We start from the raw sequence: 14,000 nt of genomic DNA, 5'->3' as shown, positions 1-14,000 counted from the left end.
GGGGATGGCCAGCTTCCTGAGGAAAAAGCATCGTCTTTTGCACTCCAAAACAGCTCAGGAAGTGACCACAGCTAGCCCCAGGGATCAGACGTGCGTTCATTTGGAAGAAAGCATATGTATGGTCAGCTACTCCTTTACTTAGACACTTACAGCACTCATTGACAAGCAAACTCACTAACAGACATACAGTTTCAAAACCTCTGGGACACTGGGATGTCCCTACTCAGAGACATTTAGGGATTTACTATTGGTTCACCACCAGATAAGGTAAGAGGAAGTGTTTTTCTGTTTTTTCAAGACTTTCAGTCTTTTTATCTGCTTTGAATGTTCTGATCTGAACTAGGGTTTCGATGAAGGTTCAAATGTCATGGAAAAATGTTTTCTCCATGTGTTACTTCTCTTGGGAAAAGCAGGTTACTGATGTCTTAGTAACCTGAGTGGATGATGTTGTGTAGGTTGCTAGCACAGCAATGATATACATTAACACTAAGTATATTCTTGAATGTTTAAAGCTTTGCAGAAATTAACTCCTTAACACACCTCTCGATGAAAGGTGTAAAGCTGCTTTACCCACTGTTGATGGTTGTGAAATATGAGTAAGTACATCTGCCAGATATGTTTGGTCTGTGACATTTATGATGACACAATACATTTACTTCACATTAATATGTATTAATTCTTATCTAATCAGTTTTAATGGAATCCCTCACAAGATCATCCATGTTGTTTAATTGGACCTACTGTAGTATGACGTTCAAGCAATGGGATGGGATCTAATGTTTTTGCTGCATATAATAATAGTTCCACTGAATATTTTGTGTCTTAAAGCTTCTATTAACAGACAGCATCTTGGTTTGTCTTTTAAAAACATTCCTATATGCTTTTATTTTATACAAACGAACAAACAAATTAAATGAATGTTCTGGGTTCAAAAAAGTTAAGCACAATTAACAGCATTTTTGGCATAATGTTGATTTCCACAAAATATAATTTGGACTCATCCCTCGTTTACTGAAAAAAAAAGAAAAAATGTAGTTACAGTATACCACTTACAATGGAAGTAAATGGGGCTAGTTCATGCACGTTAAAATACATACTGTTTCAAAAGATGCAACATTACAGTATACATGTTAGCATGATATTAGTTTGATAAAATCACTTGCTAGTAATAAAAAATCAGTTATATCTGATTTTAAAACGTTGTTGTCATGACAACTAAACCCTGTTATTCCTGTACTTGAATATAATAATAAGCAGACAACGTTAGTAAATTTATCATATGTTTCTCCCACTAAAATCATGTTAACACATATAATGTTTACATCTTGTGGCTATACTTTTGAAATTATTTATTTAATTGTTTATGCCCCTTTTCTTAAGTGTCTTATTGTCACTTCAATTTTTGCTTTTTTCTTCATGAACAAGGGGTGAATTGAAAGTATTTTTTAAGGTAATCAACATCATGCCACAAATGCTCTTTATTAAGGTTAAATTGTATTGTATTGAACCCAGAACGTTCCTTTAATACCCTGGTTAAACTTGTTTGGATGGCCTGTTTTGCTGGTTTTATAGATCTTTGGGATGTTTTCAGCTGGTCAGGCTGGGAGACCAGCTTAAACCAGCTAAGACCAGCAAACTACCTTAGGCTGGTTGAAGCTGTTTTATTTTTCGAGCAGGACATACATTCATATAATACACAACTAAATATCTGATGACATTAAAGACAATTCGGATGACAGAAAGCTCAACTACTGCAATAACACAACCATAAACCATTTGAAAGACAAAGCCATGTCATTATCAATCTTTCCTCACGCCACAAATTGAGCTTCATGCGTACTGACAACCTCCTCCACAACCCTCTTAAATTAGCTTTAACCTGACCCACTCATTGTAAAAGGTTAGCCTTGTGACGTCCATCCAGTTCATTCCCACTAGCAGCTGTTCTTACTACGGTGAAACGGTATCAGGATGCTACCAACTAAAATGGGTGCAAATAAAGGATAACCCCTTGTTCCTCTGCTGGCATTCACCAGACAGGACAGTGTCAGTAAGGCTGTGTCAGATTGCTCGGTTTGGCTAGGGCTGCTGTTTTAGTGGCATGAAATGGAGCCCTTCTCTCAGTACAGACCCAGAGGGCTTTTCCTGTGGTCCGTAGTTGAGCACCATTGCATAATGCAGGCAGGGTATGATTGGAGCATCCACTGCTGACCCCTTGCTCAGGTGCCGGTAAGTGGTTGCATAATTGTGATGACAAACAGGGATGTGAATATGCCACTTTGGGAGAGAGACTGAGAATGATGTTTTTGTACTCGATTGACTGTGGGATTGTACAAGTAGCATTTAACAGAAATCTGAGCTCATTGAAAACATGGTTGTAATCACATTATGTCCTTATTTAAACAACATACATACCTGTAAACCACTACCCTAAAAACACTCAGTTTAAGTTAATGGGAAGTTGATGAAATGGTAGTTGATAAATAACACGCATCACATTGTTTTTGTTGTGATCTGTTGTATAATCATTTCTTAAAGGGGTAATTCACCCAAAAATTTAAATTATGTTGTCATTTACTCACCCTCATCTTGCTCTGAAACTGTGTGAGGTCCCATAGAAATCTGATGTGGCAAAATATAAAAAACACATAATATGCATGTTCATTTTTACTGATATAAAAAGGTCACATATTTGTACATAAATGCAACATATACTATTAAAGTTCTACAAAAAAATAAATTTTTGCAGTACTTTAATACAGTGTATGTTGCATTTATGTACAAATATGTATATATGTGTGTGTGTGTGTGTGTGTGTGTAAATATATATATATACATGTATATATATACATGTATATATATATGCACTGGCAGCCAAAAGTTTTGAATAATGTACAGATTTTACTCTCAAGGAAAGAAATTGGTACTTTTTTTCACCAAAGTGCATTCAACTGATCACAATGTATAATCAAGGACATGAATAATGTGAAAAATTACTATTACAATTAGAATTTTCTATTCAGAACTTCTTAAACTACTTCAAAGAGTTATCTTCAAAAAAATCCTCCACATGCAGCAATGACAGCTTTGCAGATCTTTGGCATTCCAGCTGTCAGTTTGTCCAGATACTCAGGTGACATTTCACCCCACACTTCCTGTAGCACTTGACGTAGATGTGGCTGTATTGTCGGGCACTTTTCACACACTTCACAGTCTAGCTGATCCCACAAAATCTCAATGGGTTCAGATCCATAACACTCAGTCTTTTGGCAATTTCAAGTATTATATAGCCTTCATTCCTCAAAACAATGATTGACTGATGAGTTTCTAGAGAAAGCGGTTTCTTTTTTGACATTTTTGACCTAATATTGACCTTAAGACATGCCAGTCTATTGCATACAACATTACAGACAATGTTACACTTCATTTAATGAACCAAACAGCTTTCAACTGTGTTTGATATAATGGCAAGTCATTTTCTAGTACCAAATTAGCAATTTAGCATGATTGCTCAAGGATAAGGTGTTGAGTGATGGCTGCTGGAAATGGGGCCTGTCTAGATTTGATAAAAAATAAAAATAGTGATAGTGCTGTTTTTTACATCAGTAATGTTCTGACTATATTTTGTGATCAGTTGGATGCCACTTTAGTGAATTAAAGTACCAATTTCAGAAACAGTAAAAATGTACTCAGTCACCAGGATGTTAACAATAGATTAATCATGTTTTCCAACTATTCCCTATTGTACAGTGTGATTTTATATATAGAAAACCCTAGGGATAGTTCACCCAAAAATGAAAATCATCTCATCATTTACTCACCCTCATGCCAGCCCAGATATATATGAGTTTCTTCCTTCTGCAGAACACAAATTATGATTTTCAGAGGAATATTTCAGCTCCATAGATCCATACAATGCAAATGAATGGGTGCCAAAAATTTGAAGCAAATTGCTCAAAGGCATCACAAAAGTAATCCATATGGCTCCAATAGTTAAATCAATATCTTCAGAGGTGAATTGATAGGTGTGGGTGAGAAACGACATTTAATCAATATTTAAGTCCTTTTTTGTTAGAAATTCTTCTCCCTGCCCAGTAGAGGGAGATGTGCACGATTAATGTAAATCACCAACAATACAAGTAGAATGTGAAAGTGACCTGTTTCTCACCCAAACCGATCATATCACTTCTGAAGATATTGATTTAATCACTGGAGTCTTATGGACAGTACCGCCGCTCCCTACACGCATACTATGCAGTCTGCGTAGGGCACCAACTCCTTAGAGGGGCACCAGAAAGTCCACTGGCTGCCCTACTTGCACGTTATACTTTATTCAAGGACCCGAAAGCAGTTGTGGAACACGGACAATTTCTTCATGCTCATATCACGCAAACTCTGCGTAGGGCATCAATTTGGCCAGTGGCGGTCCTGCTTATGGATTACATTTATGCTGACCTTTGTGATTTTTTTTGAGCTTCACAATATTTTGCACCCATTTACTTGCATTGTATGGACCAAAATTATTGTAAAAACCATAACTTGTGTTAAGCAGAAGAAAGAAAGGGTAAGTAAATGATGAGAGAATTTTCATTTTTGGGTGAAGTGTTTCTTTAAGACTTCAAGTGTGGACTTTAAAACAGGTCACATCAACAATTTACAAGAATCAATCTGAGAAACAAACAAAATGTTAACATCAAATTAAACGTATCAGATTGTCCTTTTGGCCCGCTTGAGGTGTTGGGAAATATCTGAAACAATGCCAAGGTGAACTTCTTGGGCAGAGCAAGAGCAAAGAATGCACCAGCAAACATACACAACAAAGACAAAGTTAATGTTATGTGGTACTATTTCCTGCTGCCCAGACCAAAAATTCACCCCAGTTTGGAGCTTCTCTCTCAATACAGTCCCTCTTTTAGCACTGGTCTTAGATGTGGCGCCATTTGTGGTTTCCTGATGCTCTTTTTGCCCCATGACAACCTACAGGAACAAGAGTGTGATGTCCTTGTTCTGTTTCAACTCTGATTGCATTCAGCTTATAATTGATTATCATGGAGGTCAAAGGGTACATGAGAAATTGTGTTCGGAAGATAAGTGAGCTGCAAAAGCAAAGAAATGCTGTACTCAAATTCTGACTCTTTACTATGAAAAGGCAAAGGCATGACATCTTGTAATCTTGTAAAATTTTGTCATCATGTATTCACCCTTATGTTGTTCCAAACCTGTATGACTCACTTTCCTCCGTGGAACACAAGAGATGTTAGATGGAATGTTAACTTTCAGTGAATGGGGACTGAGTTTAACGTTCACATCTCATTTTGCAAGCATTGTAAGAATAGGAGAGCTCGTCAGACATGTTAATTAATGCACTGCTTACTTTTTAAGTGGTCAAGGCTCAGATTTATATACTCTTCATAAAGATGATTTATCTAAGAAAAATAAATGATACAGTTAAATAACTGTGCAAATTTTTCGACCTCCACTAATGTCCCTGAGGCTGTGAGTCTAGCTGACGGGAGGGGTGACTCTCAAGTCAGTCCTTTGTTTATCCATCATCAAATAAACATTTTTCTACAGTTTATGATGTTATTGAAGGAAACAGATTTCATAATACATATGGCTGCCTGATTCATAAGAAAACAAGTGTTTGGAGAGACACAAGCTCCTCCAAAGTGCTTATTTGATTGCAATGTGCCCTCCTTGATGCACTCCAGGGAAATTTCTATTGTTTTTCAGCAGAAATTATATAAATTTGCCTGATTCCCCCTTAGTATATGTGCAACTTGATTGTTTTGTGAAAAATAAAAGGTTAACAAGGGGGAGAGAAATAATAAGAGTTGTGTGTCATAAGCAAATAATGAAAATAGTAGTATTTAATGACCACAAAATAATATGAGGTTTCTTAAATGGAAACCATTTGTGTCCCAGGGTGAGAACCCAAAGAATAAAAACTATCAATTAATTTTAATTAATAAAATATGTCAATAATTTATATAAACTTATATTCCAAACAGAACACTTGCATGACTGCACAAAGTGTATCAACATTTACTTACATTTTTGATAATTTAATTTATTAATTTAAACAATTATAATTGGGTTGATTCACCCAAAAATTTAAATTCTATCATCCCAGATGTGTATGACTTTGTTTAACACAAACTTTCACAGACTTTCTGCTAAACACAAACAAAGATTTTTAGAAGAACATCTCAGCTCTGTAGGTCTGTTCAATGTAAGTGAATGGTGGCCAGAACTTTGAAGCTCCTAAAAGGACAAAAAGGCAGCATAAGATATGTGTGGGTCAGTATATAAGTACTTTTTTACTATAAATGATCCTTCCCAGTAGGTGACGATATGCAAATTAATGCAAATTGCCAAAAACATAGTAAAAAGAAAGTAGAAGTGAAAGTGGAGATTTATAGTAAAAAAAAGGACGTAAATATTGATCTGTTTCTCACCCACACCTCATATCGCTTCTGAAGATATGGATTTAACCACTGGAGTCGTGTGAATTATGTTTATGCTGCCTTTATGTCCTTTTTTGACCTTCAAAGTTGTGTCCACCATTCACGAGCATTGTATGGACCTACAGAGCTGAAGTATCCTTCAAAAAACCTTCGATTGTATTCAGCAGAAGAAAGAAAGTCTTACACATCTGGGATAGCATCAGGGTGAGTAAATGAAGATAATTAAAAAAATGTGTTTTATTATCGCTTTAGTAAGCTTACATCCTACCAGAACACTTGTATAGAAAAGTCTTTTGCATTATTACATCCAAAATTATGTTGAGAGTTTAATTAATTTAAATAATTTTAAATAATAAACTTACATCCTACCAGAACACTTGTATAGCTCAGTCTCATACATTATTACATAAACTATATTTTTATATCAATGTTTACTATGCAATAATTATATATTGCACAAATAATAAAAAAAATAATTAATATTTAATTAGTTTTTAGAATCTTCTAAAATATTTTTTTCATCCATCAACTGGATGAATTTTGTGATTCAGTTTATTAACACTTGTGAGTGCAACTGAGTGCGTCTCTCTTGGACCAGCCCACTAAACAAAAGTAAAAGAGCTGACGGAGCTGAGCTATCATGTGCTGCTCTACGCACAGTCACAGTCGAGGCATAGATGACTGAGACTTTGCACAAAATATAATTTGAAAATATTTTATTTTATGATTTATCTTTTTCGTTCCTGACATGATGCCAGATCGCCATGGGCTCCGTAAGTTTATATTGCCTCTTTGTTATTACCCAGTGCTGAAACTTTCTGCTGTCTCATGAAATCTGTGCCTATGATAACCATGGTAAAAACGTAACAGCGCGGTGTACCCGTTTTTAATGTTCTGTCAGTGGGCGTTTGGTTTAGATCACTGCATTAGTTCAGTCTTTGTTTGGATGAATGAAGTAATGGGATACCTGTTATTATTTTTGGAGACTATGTCTAAAAAAGAAAAGGAAAACAAGTTTCAAACGCTTATTAATATTGTAGGCAATATCGTTTTTTTTTTGGTTTTGGTTTTTTTTTTTCAGAGGACAGGGACTTACTGTTCTTTAACTGAATATGTGAAAAGAAACTTATTCTAGATCTCATATGGGATCAATTAAACTAAATACAAAAGTCGGACACGACCAGCACTGTCCATTCAGTCCTTCAGACTAATCATACTTCAAATCAGTCTCTGTTACCTCGTCACATGATGCAAAAAATAAATTAAAAATAGAAAAAGAAAAAAGAAAGAATCTAGTTGACTTATTTTTCGTTCCTGCTTGTCAAGTAAAATCTTGTTCCTTCCTGTCTGTAAGAACTATTTCAGTTCACATAAAATCTAATAGGACCATTAAAAATTGGTCTCCTGTGCACAGTTAAAGATTTACTCGCACCGTACGCAAGAGTAAAATAATATGTCCTTTACAGAAGGGCATATTCCAATGTCAAGCTGGTTGACTAAGATTTGCTAATGCTAGGAATGTCAAAACAAGTATCTTGACCTTGCAGCACCCATGTAATTTTTGGTTTGATTGTCTTAGGTCATCTTTAATATGGTGGTGGTGAATGATGGCTTGAGGGGCATTTTTTACCACTTCCTGCCTATCATCTGTCTGTCTGTCTCTCTATCTAGACAGTAGATTTATTAACAGTATTTACAGTAGCTACAGTGACATTGCATTGTACTGTTATGTCTCAAGTCATTAAGTAGTTTATTTTTTCAAGTATTCCACCTTATACCAGAATTTACTTCAAAGGTTATTTATAATTCCAGTCCTACACATAGCTCCATGAAAAGTTCATATTTACTGATTATCTGTACTGGACCTGTTCTAGATCAAGTGGATCTGTATAACCCCATAACTTAAGCACTTAAACCTTGCCTTGGGAAATTTCATACTGAGGTTGCCTCGGGACCTCTAGCATTCCTGCACATTTTCTTTAACCAGAGCCTGAAACCCAAAGCCAACACAAGAGCAGTGCCTCTATCTGACAAATATTAAGAACAGCCCTCCAATATTTCAGTGCATCGCATTGACCATCCCTTTTAAGAGACTAAATGACTATAGACTTTGAACCTAACTGGCACTGAAGTGTGCAGTTCTGCATTGTTTTGAAATATACAGGAGGTACAGGTGAGATGGATTATGAATACTGGCTAGAGTGAGACTAAGCTGTTCTAAATTCCTCAAACTGTGAATTTGCACCCTGTAGTTCATTTTAAGAAGTTGTCTTTTTCTGACACTAACAAAAAGTACCAAAAGTATGATGCAATACCTTGTTTTTACATGGCACAATGATGCCATTTTTTTGGGATAGTACCATGGTAATACCATTATATTTGGACATGTACCATTGTAATGTCATGGTTTTTGCACATGCATCGTGGTAAAACCATGGTTTATGGACATGTACCATGGTAATACTATGGATTTAGGACATTTGCTATGATAATACCATGGTTTTTGGAAATGTACCATATAAATATCATGGTTTTAGGACATGTACTGTGGTAATATCATTGTTTGGAGACAGACATACTATGGATGGTAGTGGGGAGAAAAAGGATTTTAGCCCTCTCACACAAGTCGGAAATCTGCTGACCTGAGGATCTATGCCTACAGACCTCATGAGTCATGAGTGTTTATTATGGTAGCGACATATACTTGAGTGTGGAGTCCTGCATCTAAACCCTTTTGCAGGAAGGAGAGCGGCTGCAGCTGCCATCAAGCCCAGCGCTCACTGAAACAAACGCAATGGCAGGGTTCTCTGTAGCATGACTATTATCAAGGTTTAGAAAAATGGACTGAGCATGTTAGTTGGTAACAGGTTACAGTGTTGAGTTTGTTTCCAAAGACTGAAACTTGCTGACTGGCCACTACTCACTCAATGTCTAGTGGTCTTTGAGGCCTTGAGGTGTTAGCAGCAGCAGGTCGCTGTGCTTTCACATTTGTACCTTCAATTTAGCTATCAGCAACCAATCGCTGTGGTAACACGGACACCTCTAGACGACCTTAGCAAATCGAGCCAAGGGCAACTGAAGTGTAGGACCTTGAAATGGAATTCAATTCCTTTGACAGCAAATCTTAAGAATGGCCTGCGGCAAAGGGCATTTGCAAATATGCGTCTAAAAATGTATTTAGTCAAAAGTGACAGGGAAGCAGAGAGAACGTCAGAGGGAGTAAGACCATGGTAAGACTGTGGTTTTTGGACATGTACCATGGTAAAACAATGATTTTTCGACATGAACACTAACAATATCATGGTTTGGACATGTACCATGTTAATATGATGGTTTTTGGACATGTAATCTTCTTTTTCTTCTTTTGGCTTCTCCCGTTAGGGGTTGCCACAGTAGACCATCTGTGATCTGCATATTTGACTTGACACAGGTTTTGTTTTTGGACATATAATTATTTGGGGCATGTACAATGATGATACCATGGTTTATGACATGTACCATGGTAATACTGTGGTTTTTGGATATGTATGGTAATATCATGGTTTTTAGAGATGTACCATAGTAATACCATAGTTTTTGGACATGTACTCCGGTATTACTGTACCATGTTTTTTTTAGGACATGTACAATGGTTATACCGTGTACCATGGTTAACTTTAAAGTACCGTGTAGTACCGTGTAAGTACTATGGTACATGGTAATAGTGTTATATATCAAAGTACTATGATTTTACCCTGTGATACTGTACCTTGGCATTGCCATATACTTTACTGTGCCGTTGTACCACCTACTGTACATGTTTATATGCTCCTCTTCCTGATCTTGACCTCTCTGTTCATTTATCCAGTAAACTAATATGAAACTGCCACTGGCAGTAGTGTAGGGGACCTGTCCCTTTTGTCCCCTACCTGTATGAGACAGGAAGAGGAGTTGGTCTGGGAAAGCGGTAACATGGCTGTTATATCTCACCCAATGATCTAACCTGATGGTCCATATTGGCTCCACTGTAAGGTTTATAATTAGAGCTGGAATTTCAGTGGGAACATAATGCGAATGAATAGTAAATGTGGAGAACATGTGAGGTCTGTGTCAGAGAGGATGTTCAATATTATAAGCTGTCAGAATTAATTCACAGTAGACTTCTCATTTGTTTTGCTTTATATTAACTTATAACCCAAACTTAATAAACCACTATTAATCACATTTATGATTATGCTGTTGCACAACATTCTTTCACCTCCGCAATCTCTCTTTGTCAGCTATGTAAGTTTCCTTGTTGTCTAATAATTACATACTATCCCAGATGATTCAAAGTTGAAACAAGTTATTGGCCACTTCTGGTATGTTCCCTACCACATGTGACTAATCATGAAAGAATAAACCTCAAATGTGGCTTATCCATATGGAAAGATCATGCAGACATAATTATTTAAAAGAGGTAGGAAGCCACAAACAATAGAGGCTCTCTAGGAATTTTTAGCTTGTTAGCTGTTACACACTGAAATTGGTCTTCAGTTCCAAGCTACTCTATGGAAAATTACTTTGATCTCAGAAATGTTAATGTCATTTTTTTTAAATACAAAAGCTATTGTTGAAATGCCAAAATGCAGTTTTTATTGAGAGGAAAACTGGCTACTGTTGTAAAATTAACCTGAAGTTAATGATTCATTGTTGGTATGAGCATAGTTTCCCCCTGTTACGCACCCACATACACAAGCCCACAAATCAGCAAGCCGGAAGTGATTCAGCGCTGTTCCTATCTCCTTTTGTCACTGTCCATAAATATCCAAGGGGCTATTCTAGCCAAGACGCCTTTGAAAGTGGCAAACATATTTTCTGGAAATAGAACAGGGAGTTCCTCACAGTGAAGCCTCCTTTTGTTTACTTACACAAAATGTCTTCTATTTGGGTTTAACATTGGGCCTTGTAATAACGTGTCAAAGTTGTGCTCATCCTTCTGACTGTATGGGTCATTATTGCATCCCTATTAGTTTTAGGGTTCGCATGGTCATGGAAATCCTGGAAATATCAGGGGATTTTTAATTTTTGCTTTCCATGCCTGGAAAAGAAATGGAATATAATCAAATAAAACAATTATAATAAAAAGTCATGGAAATTTCTATTAAATCAGCTATATTGCTAGATATTCATCGGCTAGATATTGTTTAGTTGTCTCATTAGTTTACAGATTTTATCACTATGGAAATGAAAAAAATAAAATAAAAATAGTAATAAAATCATGGAATTTGATTGATCAAAATGTGTGGGAACCCTGGAGTATAGAAAATATTGAATTACAATTTAAATGTAGCCAGGTCCAACATTAAATTCCAATTCTTCAAGATCAAACATAGGGTGTGATCCTGATTCTACCCACCATAAAATGAGTAATCTATCATATAAAACTGTCAGAACTGTCTTATCTCTATTGTTTAATGCTGTTTGTCTTGGAGATACCTCTTGGGTTGAAGTATAATATTGATTACATAACACGTTCAATGCAAAGTGTCAGTAAAAAAAAAATCCGTTTTCGGTTTAGCCAAAATAAGACACTACCCTGCTGAAATAAACAACCTTAAACAGTCAAATGTGGTTAGCTGGTCTCCCAACCTGACCAAGCTGATATGGCTGATCTGTTTTGATGTTTGTTTGTTTGTTTGTTTTGCATTTTTCACCTTGGTCAGGCTTGGAGACAAGGGGGATCAGCTATGACCAGCAAATCCTCTGAAGCTAGTTTAAACTGGGTTTTTGTGCATGATATTCACTTAGATCTGGTTGCTCTATGTGCATTTTACAAGATAATGTCAGCTCTGCACACTGAATCATAAGGATGTAAAAGATCTCTAAAAATGTAAAAGCTCTTAGCAGCATTATTGATGAACGCCAGTGCATTGGCCTGTGTGGCAGTAATTTCTTGTTTGTATAGGCGGCATGCATCTGTATTGGTTTAGTCAGTTTACACAATACAACTGATAGTGTGAATGCTGATAGATATGCGTTTACTAACTGATTTATCTTTCTTCCAGCATATATCCTCCCAGAGCAAACATGCCAGTCCTTAAAAACCTCCCAGCTCGTCTGAAGGTGGGCAGGTTTAGTGTGGACTTGGAGACTACACGCAGCGAGCTGATTCTCAGAAAAATGAGCCTGAACCACAATCTATTTGAGGAGCCTGGCTCCGATGAGGACTGGCCCAGAAGCAATGGAGGCTCACTACTGGATGGGGGTGTGCCCCGAGACAGGAACCCATTTGAGGATGAGGAAGATGAAAATGAGGCTAATGAGGTGCGGCGTGGAGGATCAGGGAAAGGAAGCTCCATCAAAGGCACACTGGAACGCATGAAGGGTGTATCTCCACTCAAGACCCTGGGCAAGCTGGGCAAGAACCTACGCATGTCAGCCAGGAGCAAGGGCAGGGACACCCCCTCACCACATGTCTCTATAGGTTCAGCTTCACCTATGTCGAGGAAGAAAAAAAGCAGACGGAGTTCAGAGGGGAGCCTACTACGGTACGATGGGAGAGAAAGAAAGTGTGGTGCCCTCTGAAAACTAATGTCTGATTTCTGTGATGATTTTTTGCAGGCACAGTTGATGGTAAGAAGTGTGTAATTGGTCGTATGTCAAAATATTTTTTCCTATCCCAGCTTAATATGCAGAGACATCTAAAAGCCATTCATATGTGGACTTTTTGGATATGTAACACTGTGTCTCTGTGGACTATCAAGTCATTGTGCTGATTGAATATCCCAACCAGCTAGACAGCATCATTGGCTCAACCAGTTGGTGTGAGTTTGGAGTGGGACTTTGTGTTTGGCTGACCATTGGAACATAGAGAAAGCCTGCATGAAAACATCATTTCTTTTTGCAGTTTTGATTAGTGACACTAGTAGTGTAGAAATTGCACACTTCACCTTTGAAAATCATGGATTTCTAACTATACTAAAATTATAGATCATGATTTTTATGCTATTGATGATTTCTACATATCACAATAAACCTCTTATCAATTGTCCTTGTCTCTTCTTTCTATAGAATAGCAGGAAAGTGTAAAGATCACAAGGAGAGTTTGACCAATGGTGACCTGTGCTCAGAAACTGATGCTGACTCGACCAGTCGTCGACTCTCCTTCCTGAAGATGGTGGGCAAGGGCAAGATAAAGAGGGAGTCCTTGCAGGACCACTCATCATCACAAGGGCCTGAGGAAGAGCCAGTGGAGGAAGTGCCAGAAGTCACACCCAGGGAGCCACTCTCAGGTGCATACAAAGTTTCCTGTAAAGCTGAATTGATTATATGTTTTCTAATTTAGGGCAAAGTAATTTTCTCCCAGCAATAACTTTTGACAGTGGCATTCATCAGAAAATCATGCCTTGAATCCCCTCTCATAAACACAAGAGATCCGCTTTACCACCAGTGACTGATTTTATAGCATTAGAAACAAGCAACACAATAAATACAGTACTTTTTTATTTTATTTGTTTATATACTGTTAGTTCCAGCTTTTTTTAATCCATCCTATATATCAGTACAATTGTA

General features: G+C 37.0%; 1 protein-coding gene across 2 annotated transcripts in view; it reads left to right on the top strand.

Moving 5' to 3' along the window:
• Positions 1–111: 111 nt before the first annotated feature.
• Positions 112–14,000, top strand: part of LOC127631878 (tumor necrosis factor alpha-induced protein 2-like) — a 42,043-nt gene continuing 28,154 nt past the window's right edge. Inside the window, exons 1-3 of one of the 2 annotated variants that reach the window (XM_052110269.1) lie at positions 112–267; positions 12,494–12,976; positions 13,500–13,720. In XM_052110269.1, the coding sequence (XP_051966229.1) occupies positions 12,516–12,976; positions 13,500–13,720 (682 nt within the window). In that variant the 5' untranslated portion in view covers positions 112–267; positions 12,494–12,515. Of the gene's footprint in view, positions 268–7,093; positions 7,241–12,493; positions 12,977–13,499; positions 13,721–14,000 lie in introns of those variants that run through there. The other variant, XM_052110268.1, reaches the window with a different exon arrangement.

Source organism: Xyrauchen texanus, chromosome 38 (genome assembly GCF_025860055.1).
Source record: "Xyrauchen texanus isolate HMW12.3.18 chromosome 38, RBS_HiC_50CHRs, whole genome shotgun sequence".
NCBI lineage: Eukaryota > Metazoa > Chordata > Actinopteri > Cypriniformes > Catostomidae > Xyrauchen > Xyrauchen texanus.
Note: the sequence above shows the minus strand (reverse complement) of the source record. Positions and strands in the feature narration are given on the sequence as shown.